At 38.6% G+C, this 14777-nt stretch overlaps 1 protein-coding gene across 2 annotated transcripts in view; it reads left to right on the top strand.

Annotated features, from left to right (window-relative positions):
- Positions 1-14777, top strand: part of SNX9 (sorting nexin 9) — a 61230-nt gene that overhangs the window by 17677 nt on the left and 28776 nt on the right. For both annotated transcript variants that reach the window (XM_035538613.2, XM_035538612.2), the window contains exons 3-4: positions 1926-2000; positions 2976-3098. In XM_035538613.2, the coding sequence (XP_035394506.1) occupies positions 1926-2000; positions 2976-3098 (198 nt within the window). The remainder of the gene's footprint in view (positions 1-1925; positions 2001-2975; positions 3099-14777) is intronic.

Here is a 14777-nt window from a genome sequence, read left to right as displayed (position 1 = left end):
TTTAATTAATGGCTTCAGTATTCCAAGTTTCTTTAAAGAACTTGTCACAAAATTTCTAAATATGTTTCTAAATATGTGCATTCTTCCATAATTAAAGCAATGTGCACAAGGTACAGGGAAGGGGTGGGGAAAATATTAAGGTAATGTTACCAAGGAAAATTTCAATTATTCTTAAAGTATGTTTGAGCAGGGCTATTTGATTTATTAATGTCAGCGTGCTTTTATTCTCCTATATAATTCTTACAATTGAACAGAAGTGTTAGTTGAATCTTCTGTGCTTCTGAATCTTTAGTGATATGGCTCAATGAATAGGCTTTCTTTTTGAAACAAACAAAATCCCCTCATCTGGATGCCAGATTTTATTTATCTGGTTGCATAGGAAATGTACAGACGAAACAAATTTTTGAAAGAACATAATCGTGTATAATCCTGATACTTTTTAATTCCACAGACTTTAAATATTTGAAGCAGATATTTAATGGAATCAGCACCCTCTTGAATAGGATGCTGTACTGTAGCAGAGGTAACTTTTTAAATAATTCAGAAGTTTTATGTTGCTTCACAATAGTTTACAGCTTTTAAATTTGCTTTTGCTGAAAAAGCTGTCTGTGTGAGAAGACAATAACCCAAAACCAAGTAAAAAATTATTTCATGCTGTCTATGATTAAACTGTGGCATAGATTGCCACAAAGGTTCTAGATCTTTTTTGATGTAAAAAGTTTATAGACAGCAATGACAAAAGTCATGGAATTCCATTGTTGGAATGCTAATAAGCGCAGTGGTACTAATGTGACTTCTGGCTGAAGATGTCATCACCCCTGTAGATTAACCAAACTAGTTGAATTTTAATCTGAGATACCTACTTGTTTGTGTTTTTAAGTGTAATCTTTTAGGTATATAAGAAAAAGCAATTGAAAGTTTGTTATTTCAATAACTGGTTGGTCTTTACTATTTAAACTCATAAATACATGAGCAGACTTCTCTTTATTATGTGCAGGATTATAGAAAATTTCTAAGTAAAAGAAAAAAATTTTGCATAAACAAATATATCAGTTAAAAAACAAATTGAGAACCTGAAATTCAGTAATTACTGTCCAGCATATGTAGTTCCAGTTCTCAGCTCTGAATTAGCTTGACATGTAACTCTGTTCAAGAAACAGCTTGATTTTATTTTTATTTTTAAACAGAACTGGCTTATTCTAGATAATGTTGTCTTGGAATTGACTTCGCTTAACTGCAGAGTTCTGCAAAGGCTTTCTAATGTATGTAGAATGTGTTTAAAAAAAAAAAAAAAGCCAGTCACAGGTTGCACCACTGAGGTCTGAACTGTGTTAGCTTTTTTCCAAACTGATGGTCTGAGACCTGCCTCTGTGGTATTGAATGTAAAGTAGGAGTGTCTCCAGATGCTGTGCGGCATATGCCTCTGAACCTTGAGATTATCCTTACTGTTCTTGTGCTATAGCTGCCTCTCATCGCACTCCTGCACCTTCCACAGATGAAGTCCAGATTATACAAATGTTACCAGTAGCTTAATTCCCTGAGTCTCCTTTCTTTATAATCTGTTGAATTAAATGAATACTTTGGGAACAGCCTTCTAATAGCTGTGTTTTGATGATGGCTGTGCAGAGAATTGGCTGTGCATAATGCATAAATGATTGAGTGCTCAAAATTAAGCTTTTTCCCCTCATGCTTATTAAAGTCCTCCATAGCCATGTGAAACAATCATGGCCTGTGTCCTGTTTAAATGAGTATCTGCTTATTCAGCAACTTTAAGCAAGCTTGTTCATGGTCATATAGTCAGACCTGTCTATTGAACCTTGCGTTCCACATTTAATAGAAAGCCAGTGCTCCCTTCTGAGTTTAAATCATGCTGTGTGATCCATCTAGCAAAAGTATTTCCATATTGTTGTTGGTTTTTTTTTTAGGATGTCGGTGGAGGCTGGTTAGAAGGAAAAAACAGCCAAGGAGAGAGAGGACTTGTTCCAACAGATTATGTTGAGGTAAGCGACTGCATCGCTATGCACTAAGAAAGCAGAACTACTGAAGAAGCAACCCTTTGGTTTGCTGATCAAACTCTTAATGCTCAAATGTGAAACTTCCAGTGTTAAAGCTCAGAATGTATATTACTGAAGCAGCTGTAGCTGACTTTGGAGATCAGTGCAAACATGTCATCTAAAGCTACTGTGCTTCTTAGTGGTTTCCCAAGAAATGCAACAGGAGGTTAACCATAGTGAATATCAGTGATCTGCAGAACGTGAGCTATTTTGAGTTTGTTTCTGGTTTTCTGTCTCGTGATCCAATGATTTTGTTTTGTCTGAAGATGCAGATGTAGAAGTGGAGTGAGTAATACAAGTTACACTGGCGTTGCTGTGGCTGACTTGCCACATGCTCATTAATCTCTAGAATGGAACTGCATTTCAGGGGCTCAGGATATGGGATCCCAAATCCAGGGACTGTTCATCATCTTCCTGAGGGCCTGTACTGTCTCTTCAGTATTGATCTGCTCGTTGCTTAAGGACTGCTGTTAATGGGGTGGGGATGGAACAGGTCTCTGAAAGTAAAGCCTGGAATCTAATTCACTCTTGGAACGCATGGTGTCTGCAGGTTGGCAGCTTACTGTATTCAGTTTGTTAGCTTCTAAGTAGCTTCTGGCTCTCCAAATTGGTTATCCCAAACTGATTGTCTGAGTATTGAGTTCCCAATCTCCAAGCAGTAATGTTAGCTACCTTGTTAATCCCTTGTTAACTTATAGATAGGTGTTTACTGCCACGAATATGTTAAGCTATGATAATGCAAACCAGTTCTACCTGTCATGGAAATAAATCCTCTAGATTTACTTCGGTCAACTTCTTGTAAAAGGTACTATTGAATTTGAATTCAGGGTGTATGCTGCCATCATAACATCTAGTGTTAGAAGGTTATATGTAATTGGATCAATGGAAGCATAAAATCTCTTGCAACTTTTTCCATTTCAGATTATAACCGACAGTACAAAAGATGGAATTAGTTGTGGTAACTCATTAGCTGACCAAGCCTTTTTTGATTCCCTCTCTTCAAATACAGCTCAGACCAACTCGGCTGCAAAAAGCAGTAATCAGGTATGTCTCCAGGTTTTTTGGCAACAGTGGGCATGGCAGTTTGTTGACATAACTGCTTGCACTTCTCCATTGTGCTGTACCATATTTGTGAACCCTCATAAAAGTACTAATTTAAATAATTGTGTTTTCCCTAGGGATCGCTTCTGTTGAATGTTAATGGTGTGTATGTCTCTTCAGCTACTGTCACTGCTGGAAAAAGGAGCATTCTATCACTTTCAAAAATAGAGCTCAAAAATAGAGCATTTTATTTTTTTTTCCTGTCTGCAACCATAGAAATCCGTGACTACCTCAGTCTCTGTACCCCAGTTGTGTGTAAATCACTCTTGGTAACTTTTGTTAATATGCTTACCTTTTTAAGAAACTATGCTTTTCCTTTCTTTTTCTTCTTTTTTTCTTTTAATTTCTACTATAATTGAGTGTTCTACGCATCATCAGCCAGTGATGTGTATACATCTTGTTCAGAATTTGAGTAAGGTTTGTTTGTTTGATTAAAAAAAGGTAAAGTAATTTCAGGCATTATTTCTAGTTTGTCGAAGAAGAGGCTGACTTTGTTTTTGCTGGAAGACTGTTTTCCTTTGCTTTTCTGCCTTTTTCCTTTATTCACAGCTTTTTGTCCAGTGTCAATTTATCAAGCAGCAAGTATTTGGTTTCATGTTACATATCCAGGGCAGACATCATCTTAAACACAGGCTGTTTGTTATGGTCTACGCATTACTGCATGTCTTACACGTAGGAACAGTTAAACATGTCAAAGTCCATAGGTCAATAGGAGAATGAAACCTGCTCTTTCCATCAGCAGCATGCAAAGGTCTCAGGTGTTGGAAAGTAAATGCTTCACTCATTGTAGCAGCTGGGAACACACCTAGTTCATAGAGCACTTAAAAAATAGTTATTAGTTTTCTTAACTGTAACTTGCACTACCGGGACTTTGAGATGAAGTGAGATCTCTTGAAAAGTGTGTATCGACTGTCATGCAGAAATGCCCCATGTAACAGTTCATTGACTATATGGCATTTCATTTATGCTTCCTTGTATTGAGCTAGACAATGCCAGGGGTAATACAAGACTTCCTTAACTTTCATTTAAAAGTTTCTAACTGTTCTTCAGTGATCATTTGTAGTTTGCCTTGTTGTGACTGTCTAAAAGAAAAGGTGGTAGAGTAGGGGGGAGATCCTGGTGGTACTTGTAAGCGCTCCCTGATGGCATGCTCCAGGCAAAGTCATGGGAGGAAAAGTTAAAACAAAGGTATCTGTTTTGTGGGAAATAAAGAATTAATGTGGCAGTGTAGTTTTGGAAGATGAATTTTTCGAGGAGGGAAAAGCTTGAAAATGCAGGGATCATAGGATCAGTAGTTTACTGACTCTGTAATACAAACGAATTTGCCGTTTCTTCACAAGTTTTGGAATGGAGTAACTTCAGGTGAACAGCGTGTCTCATCTCTGTCAGTAAATTATTCTTATTTGTCTGATCCCTCTCCATTATTCTTCAAATGCTTCGTGAGACAGTTTGGAGAACCTGTGTACCATGGTGTATTACGGTAAAGTTATACTGCTGACATCAATAGGAGAGAGGGGAGGGTGCGCCTGGATGCGGGCAAGGTCATGCAAGATGTGGGGGAAACTAATCAATTTTCTCAGGCTAGTATGTTTGGGGTTTCTGTTTTCCTGCTTTTTCATTACAGAAACCATCCTGTTGCATGGTCAGGATTTTGTCATGATTTCAATTTTCTCAAGTTTTTTCTTTTAACTGAGTTCAGTAAACTGCTGTTCGGTTGTATGTATATATTCTAGAAAAGCAGTAGGTCCTGCTTTGAAGTTTTTTCAGCTTCTGACGTTCATCTGGTAGCCTGTTCCTGTAGTTTATTGGTAATAAGAATTTAATTTGTATACTGAGCAGTCTGGCTTCAGCTTTTGGCTATTACGCCTTTCTCCAAGATCAGAGAGCTCTGTAGTACGTGGCATTTTCTCCCTGCAAAAGTTCTATGGTTAATTGCCGTCATGATTAAGAAGCTCTGTCTGTTTGCTTCTTCATGTAAGAAGTTTTTCCTTCCATGAAAAGCTGCCTTCTGCGATCTTTCTGATCTTGTGACTAATCTGTAAAATGAAGATACTGGAATTTTATGCATTCCTCCTGTGTACATCACATGACTCAAAACAGAGGTTTAATATTGCTGTTCTGGTATAGAAAAGCCTGATATACTGAAAGATTGCATCGGCTCTTGTGGTGTTGCATCACGAGGTCAGAGTTGTTCATCCACTGCATACTAGCTTCTCTTTTAGAGCTGTTGCCTCTAAGAATACAGCTTTCTACTTTCTGGGTGCAGAAGCTTTTCCTCGATGCAGTACTCCACACTCAGTTGTGTTAACATTTACATTGTTTAATGTCAGTTTGTTCAGGCGCTCTGGGTTCAACTGTATTCAGATGCACAGTTGCAAGCAATTGACTTACTATTTTCAAGTTGATTTAATGAGTGACTGAGTCAATATACAAAGTCCTTCATCTACAAATGCAATTTGTGTGTTCTGGCTCTGGAGGGCATAGAAATATGACAAATTAGTTGCTAATATAAACAGAATTGATGAAGGAAGTGCTACAGTAGTGGAAACTAAAATGTTCGTAGGTACAGTCTTGTGCACTGAATAAGAAATGTCAGCGTTCCTAACTGCTGACATTTTGTTACCTGCCACTTTATAGTAACATGGGATTTCAAGTTTATTACAAGAAGATTTTATAAAAGCACTTGTAAATGAACAGGGTGTTTTTAGGATTTTTCTTACTACTGCTGTATTGAAGTCACTTTAATGTACATGTAATCATATAACATTCACAGCCCCCCCAATTTTAGTAAGGCAAAAAGACATCTTAATTCTTGAAATGCCTACAGTTCTTCTAACAGTAAGGAAAAACATGGACTCTCACACAGTCTTTCAGTACCAAACCTTATTAAAAATAATAGATTTATCTAAGTTAGCGTGTTGGGTTATTTGGTTCCCTTTTTTAGGAGACCTGCTTTTATCAAGTAGCAATGCTGTATATGGTACAGAACCTTAAATCACGACAGTTTTCCCAAATCAGTTCCTGTGCATGCATCTCAAAACAAACAAACAAAACCTCTAAATTGTTCCCTCTATCTACACCCATCCCATTTTGCTTTCCAGACAAACAACAGATCTTTGGTTTCCCACTATGGACCATTTTTCTTTTTGGTATTTAAAAAAACACAACACATCAGTATGAACAGTGCTGCCTGTCTTTCCTTTTCTAAGATGTTTTGTTGTCATTCAGCAAATTGTCTCCTGAGAAATAATTAGTAAGCAATACATAACAGAGCTCTACTTCCTTTTTTTTTTTTCCTATGAGAAATATATAATGACCACAACAACATTTTGGTTTTGTGCTGTACCTGGGTTTGCCACAAATGTAAAGTGACAATAGAAATGGAGCATAGAGGTACTTCCTAAAGAGAAGGAAAGAATTTGGCACAACTTGGCAGTTTACTCTTCCTCAGTTAATTCCTGGAGTCAGTAGTGTCTCAGCAATAAATGTCTTGGTAGAACTTGCAGCTGCTCCTTAAAGGAGTCTCAAGCAGATAACAGAGACTCACGCCCAGATAGCCAGGAGGAGGTGAATGTTTCCAAGAACTATGTGTAGAAAACACTGGGGGAGATGAAAGCAACCAGAGGAAGCACTAAAACTAATTATATGCAAACAAGGAAAAAAATTACTGAATGTGACTATTTTTACACCTAGAGAAGAAAAGCAGATGTGAGATCTTAGTGTTACATCTGCCCATTGTGTTCGTGGTTTCACGTCTGAAAAGCCTGTGGAAAATATTAGTCAACAAAACATAATTTAAGTGACCCCTAGCTGGCAAAGATGGAGGCTGTTAAATGTCTTGACCTTGTAGCTCTTACACAAAGGAAGTAAAGGAATGAAAAGTTTTTCTTCTCTGTCAACCCACTGTTCCTCTGAGTGATAATTCAGGCTTGCTAATTTGTAGTCATTTGAAACAACCAGTGAGTAAGTATATCAGCACTCTGGTTTTTTGTTTGTTAGAATTGCATATATACATTAAAGAAAGTTGCCTGTGAACTTTTCTGGTGTTAAAATAACACTGGCAATAATGGCACTGGAATGAATTTAAATTATTGTAATACATCAAACCTGAAATTTCTCAATTCTGATGAAAGACAAGTGGTATTTTTTTTTCTTGTGCTGAATTGTTTCCAGGGGCTGTAGCACAACAGATATCTTTTTAGGCACTTTTGTTTAATAGTATTTCCTATTGCAATTGACTAAGAAGCTAGCTTGGTTGTATTTGGAGTGTTGGTACTTAAATTATGTATGGAAATACAAGCATTAATCTAAAATTCCTTCTGAGTAGTCTCTTCTGGTTTTTTTTTTTGTGTGTGTTTGGGAATCTGCACTTGAGAGATCAAGAATATTGCTTCTTGAGACAGATGCACTTGCATTTATTTTGCACGTGTTCCGGGTTCAGAAACTGCTATTTTAACAGTGACGATCTTTCTCCATTCTGAACCACAACTTGTGGTGTTCTTTCATTTATTTAAATTAACATGTTTTAAAAGTTGTGAACAAAGGGAAGCTTGCCATTTTTAAATGGTGTATATCTGACTAAATTACAATTACGTTGGCCCAAATGAGTTCTTTTTACGAAGCTAAGCCTTTTTTGTCTGAGCAGTAGTCTCACTAGTGGTATGTAAACAAACTGTATGTACAGTTAGTCACAATGTAGTCCTGCTACCTACAGCCTGTGTTGCATGTTTGAACACAGAAGTGCTAAAGACTTCAACATATTATATTTTAGCATGTATGGTTTCTACTCCCTCCTCCTTACAGCTTAACATCAAGTCTTTTTTTCCTCCCTCTGAAGAATCAAAAATCAGTATTAAAAATGCATAAATGAAGTTAAAGTGGAATACTGCCTATCAGTTTCAGTGTGGAAGTGGATCACCAGCTATATGTGTAAGAGCTGTAGATGTGGCTTCACAGTACTTAAGATATAAAAGTAGTCCTTGTAACTAACCATAAGTTGCGTTTGTAGAGGAGTTTGTTCCTTTTTCTTGACGTTGATTTTCTGATCACTGCCAAGTGCACTTCTGTATAAAGATGACTGTACAGCTCTTTTAGTTCTTGGTAAAATACGTATTCTGCAAGTTAGCTTTTTTGTGAATTGCAGATTTGTCAGTTAATTCCAGAGTGACCTTGGTGAGCCCACATGTAGTATGTCTTCAAATATGTTGTAGGCTGACCAACAAGGGCCCAGGAGTAGGTACACGAAGCAATTAACAGAAACCTCTTGTTCATTTTGTCTTATCCACTGGTAAGTGAAATCACTTGGGATGGTTTCTCTCCTATTTGGAGAATACAAAAATATATGGACTCTCTTAAGTGTAGAAGATTATTTCCCTTCAGAATACCGTGGGACTTCTGTATGGGCAGGATGAATCAGCAATAGTAAAAACCATCTAGTTTGGTGTGCAGGAACCGAGGCAACTCTTAAGTTACGAGATGTGTAGGACATACATTGTTGAACATGCATATGGAGGACGCTGAGAAAGCTATTCCCATAGTTGTACTTCATATCTTTTCCAATTGTAGCAGCTTAATGCAAGTTGCAGTCATTAATTTGTATACCATGCCTGCCCAGAACTGCTATGAAAAGCACTAGATATTAAGAGTTAAGAAAATAAATATAATTATAGTGTTCTTACTAAGAGTGCGTGATACTGCTGCTGTGGAAACTGACACACGTTACTGCGTTCCTGTGAGAGCATTTCCATTCTCTGATATTGCTACGTGTGTGCAGTGAGGTACGAGTATTGTGGGAAATGTGTGACTCACTCATGTTTGGTTGAGTCCAGTCTGTCTTGTTAAACCAGTATGCTAAAATATCTTATAACATATGCAGGTAGGATCACCATGGAAGTTGCAGTTGTAATTTTTGATGGACTTTGGAAACATGCTTCCCTAAATAATAAACCTTGACTCTGTGTAAATGTGTATTTTTGCAAGTTTTTAAGCGCACGCAGAGGTAACTTTACATTAATCATCTCTTGAAGGGTTTAGTGTAAAAGATATCTAAGGAAGTACAAGCAAAACTAGTGGGTTAGAACTGTTGGTAAGCCACAAAAATACCCGGTGTTTTATGCTAGTTTGCTGGTTTTCGTGATTAGTAACTTCCAGTTCGTGTTACAGATGATGGCACTACAACATCCTTCGTTGCTCCATGTAGTTTGAACTCAATGCTTTTTTCCCCACGTCTAAGTCACAATATTGCACTCAGACTTGTATCAGGAATTTGTGACCAACTCTTTTTAGCAAAAACACCAGGCAGCTTATGACTTCCATAAAACACTGGAAACACTGGCTTGCTTGCCTTGGAATGAAATGCATTCACATACTAAAAAATAACTGTCCAAAATAAGACAGTGATTATACCTGTCCAAATTACAGAGCTGTCTTTTTTGAGTTTCCCAGTGGAATAAAGGCTCAGGCAGCATGTTGTTAAACTATAGATCACTCTTCATCTTCATCACGCACCCATACCATCAAGCAAAATCTGAATATTCCTGAAATAATCTTCTCACAATTTAGTGTTTGCATGCTCTCTTGTAGACTTGTTTTCGTTTGATTTCTTGTTTTGTGAGCTAGCCTTGTGGCGTGTGTGGTTCCAGCAATATACTGTTTCTGATTTTTAAGTTTCTTCTTGCTCATTAAATGCTTTTTACTTTTAAGGTGATATCTTTAGCATTTGTAATTGAGAGTGATAATCTGAAAAGTCTTGGCTAGTCACACTCTTCAGCTTTCCTCCTCCAGAAAGCACAACATGGGAAATCCATGTTCTCTGTTGCCCCCCCCCCCCCCCCCCCCCCCCCCCAAAAAAAAAAAAAAAGGTAAAGCCTTGTTTAATCTTTGTAGCCTGACCTTTGGATGCCTAAAGAACATCAAGGAGGAACAGGGAGTTTTTCTTGTTTCTGGCTTTGCTGTGACTGCTGTTTGAAAAACTGTCTGAAATTCCTCACCTGTGTATTGAGAAGAAGCCATTAGGGACTGAAATGAAGTTGAGAGAAGACAAGAATATGGAGGTGACTCGGTTGCCGTTTACATATTCCTGTGTGGGTAACAAAAACAGAAGCTTGAGAGAACCTCACTGAATAAACATATATGGGATTTTTAGTGACAAAGTTGAAGCTAAGCAGACTTGAGAGGGGGAAAAAAAATGACTTCCTCTAAGCAGTGAGGGTGACAATAGACGTGCTTTTTCCCTTGCCTCACCCGATCACTGAGGTGTGGGGTGGTTTTTGCTGTTTTTTCCTCTCTGAAGTCTAAATGATGTATCCTTCTATAAAGTCCACGCTCTGTCACAAACATGTTTTTTTTGAGTTAAATCAGAAGTTAATAGATGGAAATCCACCGTGAAGCAGCTTTTAGGCTACTTTGTCAGTGAATAACTTCACGGATAAAGAAATGGGATTGGAATTGGGAAAATAACAAAATATGAACTGCTTTGCTCTTCATGGTATGGTAGTAACCCAATTCTTCCACCTGAATGCAAGGAGTGTCCTGTGGGTGGGCCTTGGCTACGTATAACATGCGAGCAGGCAAAGTCCAACTCCTTTACAGGGACTGCTTTTTGGGAAAGTGGAGGTGGGGGCTGAAAGCGGGGGTGCTGGGTAATGGTTTGCTCTGGAAGGAAGTAAAGATGACAGGAGCAGCTGAGGAACAAATACGTTCTTTGGACAGCATTGCTGCTGCCTTGTCAGCTGCGTCTGGAGGTCCTCTCCTGTGTTTATCAGCAGGAATGTTCCCGTGTGCGAGTCCAAAAGGTTGGTTGTCCCTTAGCCAAGCCTGTTCCCACTTCTCGTTTTTCCTAGAGGATTCCTTTAAGGAGAAAACGTGTTCAAATGGTGCAGTAGAAAAGAGGGCCTTCCTTCAGGAGTTAAAAGAGGTACCCACAATGCCAAGGTAATGATTTACCAGGAAGTAATCCTGGACATAAAACATCATGGGCATGACAGCCACTTCAGTATCTGTTAATGCGCACGCTTGCTCCATGGTCAATACAGCTAGTGAACGCAGCTGGGTGATGGCTGCAGAGCAGGCTTTTCAGCCTTCAAGTTCCTTCTTGAAGAAAGAAGGTTGACTTTTTTTAAGGTGACTGTCTGTTTACTCTCTGTACGTATCTCTTCAGAGGTGTTATCCAAAGAACTTGAGGTTAATAATGTCTGAATATGCCGAACGCTTTGCCTTAGTTGTGTGCACGGAGACAGCTATAAAACTGGACGATAGCGAAGATATCACTACTTCTTGTTTCATTCATGATTCACTTGTTGAAGATACTGACTTTCCATCTCCAAGCTGAGGATTTTCCTGTTGTGGTGGAATTCTTTTCCTCATTCAACTATAATTAGATCTTTAAAAACACACTAGACTTTTCCCCTCCATCCTCCAGCCCCCCACCAGCAACAATCTGGTTCTAAAGTGAATTTGAATCTGCATTTGAAGGAAGACTCTTGACATATTTAGCAATGTGTTGCCTCTATTGTCTTTTCCCCAAATAGCTTTTTTGTTCTAGTTTTTCTCCTAGAGCAGTAGGAGTGAGCCAAGCAAGGCAGTAGTAGTATACACCAGGGAAAATTGGCTGCCTTTAAGGAGTTTATCCTTGAATTTAATCTGTTTACTTGTTTGATGTTGCCTTGAGGAGCAGAGATGTAATATTTCATTTGAAGGCTGATTACTTTCTTAACTGTGCATGGTGTGGCATTTTCCTTTTGTGCATTTGCATTTGAGATTGCTTTATGTACTTGGATGTTAGGTATGCTCTGTCAACTTCTATTGACTAAATAGTTTCTTGAAAGGACTTTTCCTCTTTTCTGTGCTGACTAAAGAAAGATCAAAAGATTATCAATTTCAGTTATGGAAAACTGAAAGGTGAAAACTTGTAATTTAATCGCTTATAAAATACTTGCTGGCTTAATTAAGGTTTATTCAACCGGAGCTAAGCCACAGAAATGGTTTCTCTTATGGAATTTGTCAGCTGCTGAGATCTGCAGAACTGCTGAATGGAGCAGAGATTACCCCTTTAATAAATGCTGTGTCTTTGCATGGGCCTCCATGGTGTTGTGGGGGACTTTGAGGATAGGAGGCTGTTGGATTGCTTAACCCTTCTCCACATTTACTGATTTTTGGCTTCCACTTAGAAGTGTCCACAGCATGTCTGTATCTGGGCAAACATTTGATGAAACATGAAAGGAAACCTGTAAATGCTCCTTGAAACGTATTGTCTATGTACGTATTCCTAACCCATCTCTCACCCTCTTCCCCCTTGCCTTTGAAAGAATTGTGAGCCCTTCAGCTGAAAGAAGCTGGGTGAGAACATCATATTCCACACCTTTTATAGCCTGGACATGATGTGCCCAGGAGAAAGAGCTTACCCCTGAGCTTCCTCAGACGCCTCAGAGGTAAAACTCTGATTTAAGTAGTTCTTCCATATAGGCACAGATGTAAAACATCTCAAAGAGTCGTTTAAGTGATCTGCTTCCTCTTGCTGTATAGCATTTAATGTATATCAGTAACTGTCTGCAAGTTCAGTGATGATGATCAGTTCTGACAGTCGTTCTTCAGTGCTGTACTCAGTATTAATATTATTGCCTCCCCCTTGTTTTGCAGCCGATCTTAAGGTTTTGCTGCCACCCACTCATGTACCAGATTTCACATGAACCACAGAGAAGAGGAAAACTTTACTCAGCCTCTTGGCAATCATCCCACTTCTGGGCTTTCATTTGCCAGTGATCAGCACAACATATATTGCAGAAGTGTATGCAAAGAATATTATGTAAACTACTCTTTTCTAGATGCTCTAAGTTATGTTAGGAGTAGGAATGCTTTTCAATGTGGTTGAGCTCCAGCGTATGTGTCTTCCTTCAGCAAAGGTGATGAACTCTGGCGTGTATTTTTTTTCACTATGTAAACTTGTATGAGGAGAGCATCATAGGATGAGCAGGCTGATACCCTGTAAGCTATCAGCAGGTTGTTTGTAATTGCTGAGAGTAGCGCTGTGTGTCAGCTATCTAAGAATTAGGTAGACCTCAACTATATAGCTCCACTAGTCTCCTAGGGAGTAACGTGCCTATGTTCTTGCATCAGTTTCATCAAAAAATAGAATAAGCGTAGAAGCTGTCCAATAGCTCTCTGTCAGTTCCTAGACACCCACTGCTGCCTTGTTTGTTTATTTCTCTTGAGTCTTCTGAATGACAATTTTCCCTCATCTTGAAGTTTTGGCCTTGATTCCCAGTTTCTGGGGACTCTGTGCCTGAAGAACAGGTGCTGTGCGATATCAACAACATAGGTCCAAAGCGTTATCAAGCCTTACGGGTTTGGTAGTGTCTTTCAAATCTTGGTGGCAGGAGGCTTTGTTTTAGGGGAATCTAAAGCAAGAGCTCACATTCCTAAGGATTACCTCAAAGAACTATTGAAAACTAATGGATCAGCATAACTAAAGCTGTGTGAGATAGAAAAGAGTGTTTGTTTTTCTGAGTGGTGGATAAAGTGTGGTGTTCTTACTATAACTGCAGCTTTGACATTTGGTAGCATTAAGAAGTATAAAAAAGAAAGTCACAGGTGCAGCTGTTTAAGTTTTGTGTGTGTGCATTTTTTAATGGACTGAATACCTGAAAAAATTTGTAATGTTTACCTTCTGAGCATTTTTGTTGCACAGTTTTTTTGCGCTTATGGCTTATCAGAGAATGTTTCAAACTTGTGTAACATACCAGTTCTTACTCAGAAATTTGCAGAAAAATGGACTTACGGGTAAGCTGAAATAAGAATGGAGAATTTCAGTGAAGAAAAAGGGAATGTAGAATAGCTGCATCTTTTTTTTGTAAGAAACAAGCATCCAACACTTCTGCAGGATTTGGGGAGAGTAAGTTGGCTTTTAGTGGGAGTCTTGTTAAATCTTCTGGCAAATGCTCTAAGCTCTGTGTCAATGTTACAGTTTCACATAAGTTGTTAAAGCAATTAATTTATATTAGGCATCCCTTCTTTGATGTGCTGCTTCATGATACAGACAATGCACTGGATTTTGTAGGCTTTGAGATTTCTTTTTTTTCCTCTCTTACAAAACACAGTTCCTCCCTCTGCTGAACAAGACAAGCTTTGTAGGCTTTGTTTTCTTTCCTTCCCCTTCTCCTCCTCCTTCCTCCTACACTTTGTGTGTGTGGGTTTTGATTTGGTTTGTGGGTTTTTTGTTGTTGGTTGGTTTTTGGTTGTTTTTGGTCGTGTTCTTTTTTCCTATTTCTGCCACCTAGTCTGCTCCGAACACAGTGCAGAGACTGTATTTAGCTAGTCGATGATTTTTTCAAAGTATGGTGTTAAAATGAGTTTGCAGAGCAGGATGCTAAGCTATTAATCCAGTTTGCTGATAGGTAAGCCTGAGAAATCAGTGCAGTAGTTAGAGACACGTCTGTTGTACGCTCTTTCCCTGAGGTTTCCACCTCCACAGCAACATCAGTAGAAGGGCATGTGATTGCCTTCACCAGAAGCTTATGCTGAGGGAGTAGGTCTACACGGAGATGTCAGACTGTTTCATGATAGGTTTTTGTTTCCTTCCCTCATCTTTGCTGCAAATGACTTAAGCTCTGACAAGGAAACAGAGCA

This window comes from Cygnus atratus, chromosome 3 (genome assembly GCF_013377495.2).
Source record: "Cygnus atratus isolate AKBS03 ecotype Queensland, Australia chromosome 3, CAtr_DNAZoo_HiC_assembly, whole genome shotgun sequence".
Classification (NCBI taxonomy): domain Eukaryota; kingdom Metazoa; phylum Chordata; class Aves; order Anseriformes; family Anatidae; genus Cygnus; species Cygnus atratus.
The sequence above is the reverse complement of the archived record's forward strand: the minus strand, read 5'-3'. Positions and strand labels throughout refer to the sequence as shown.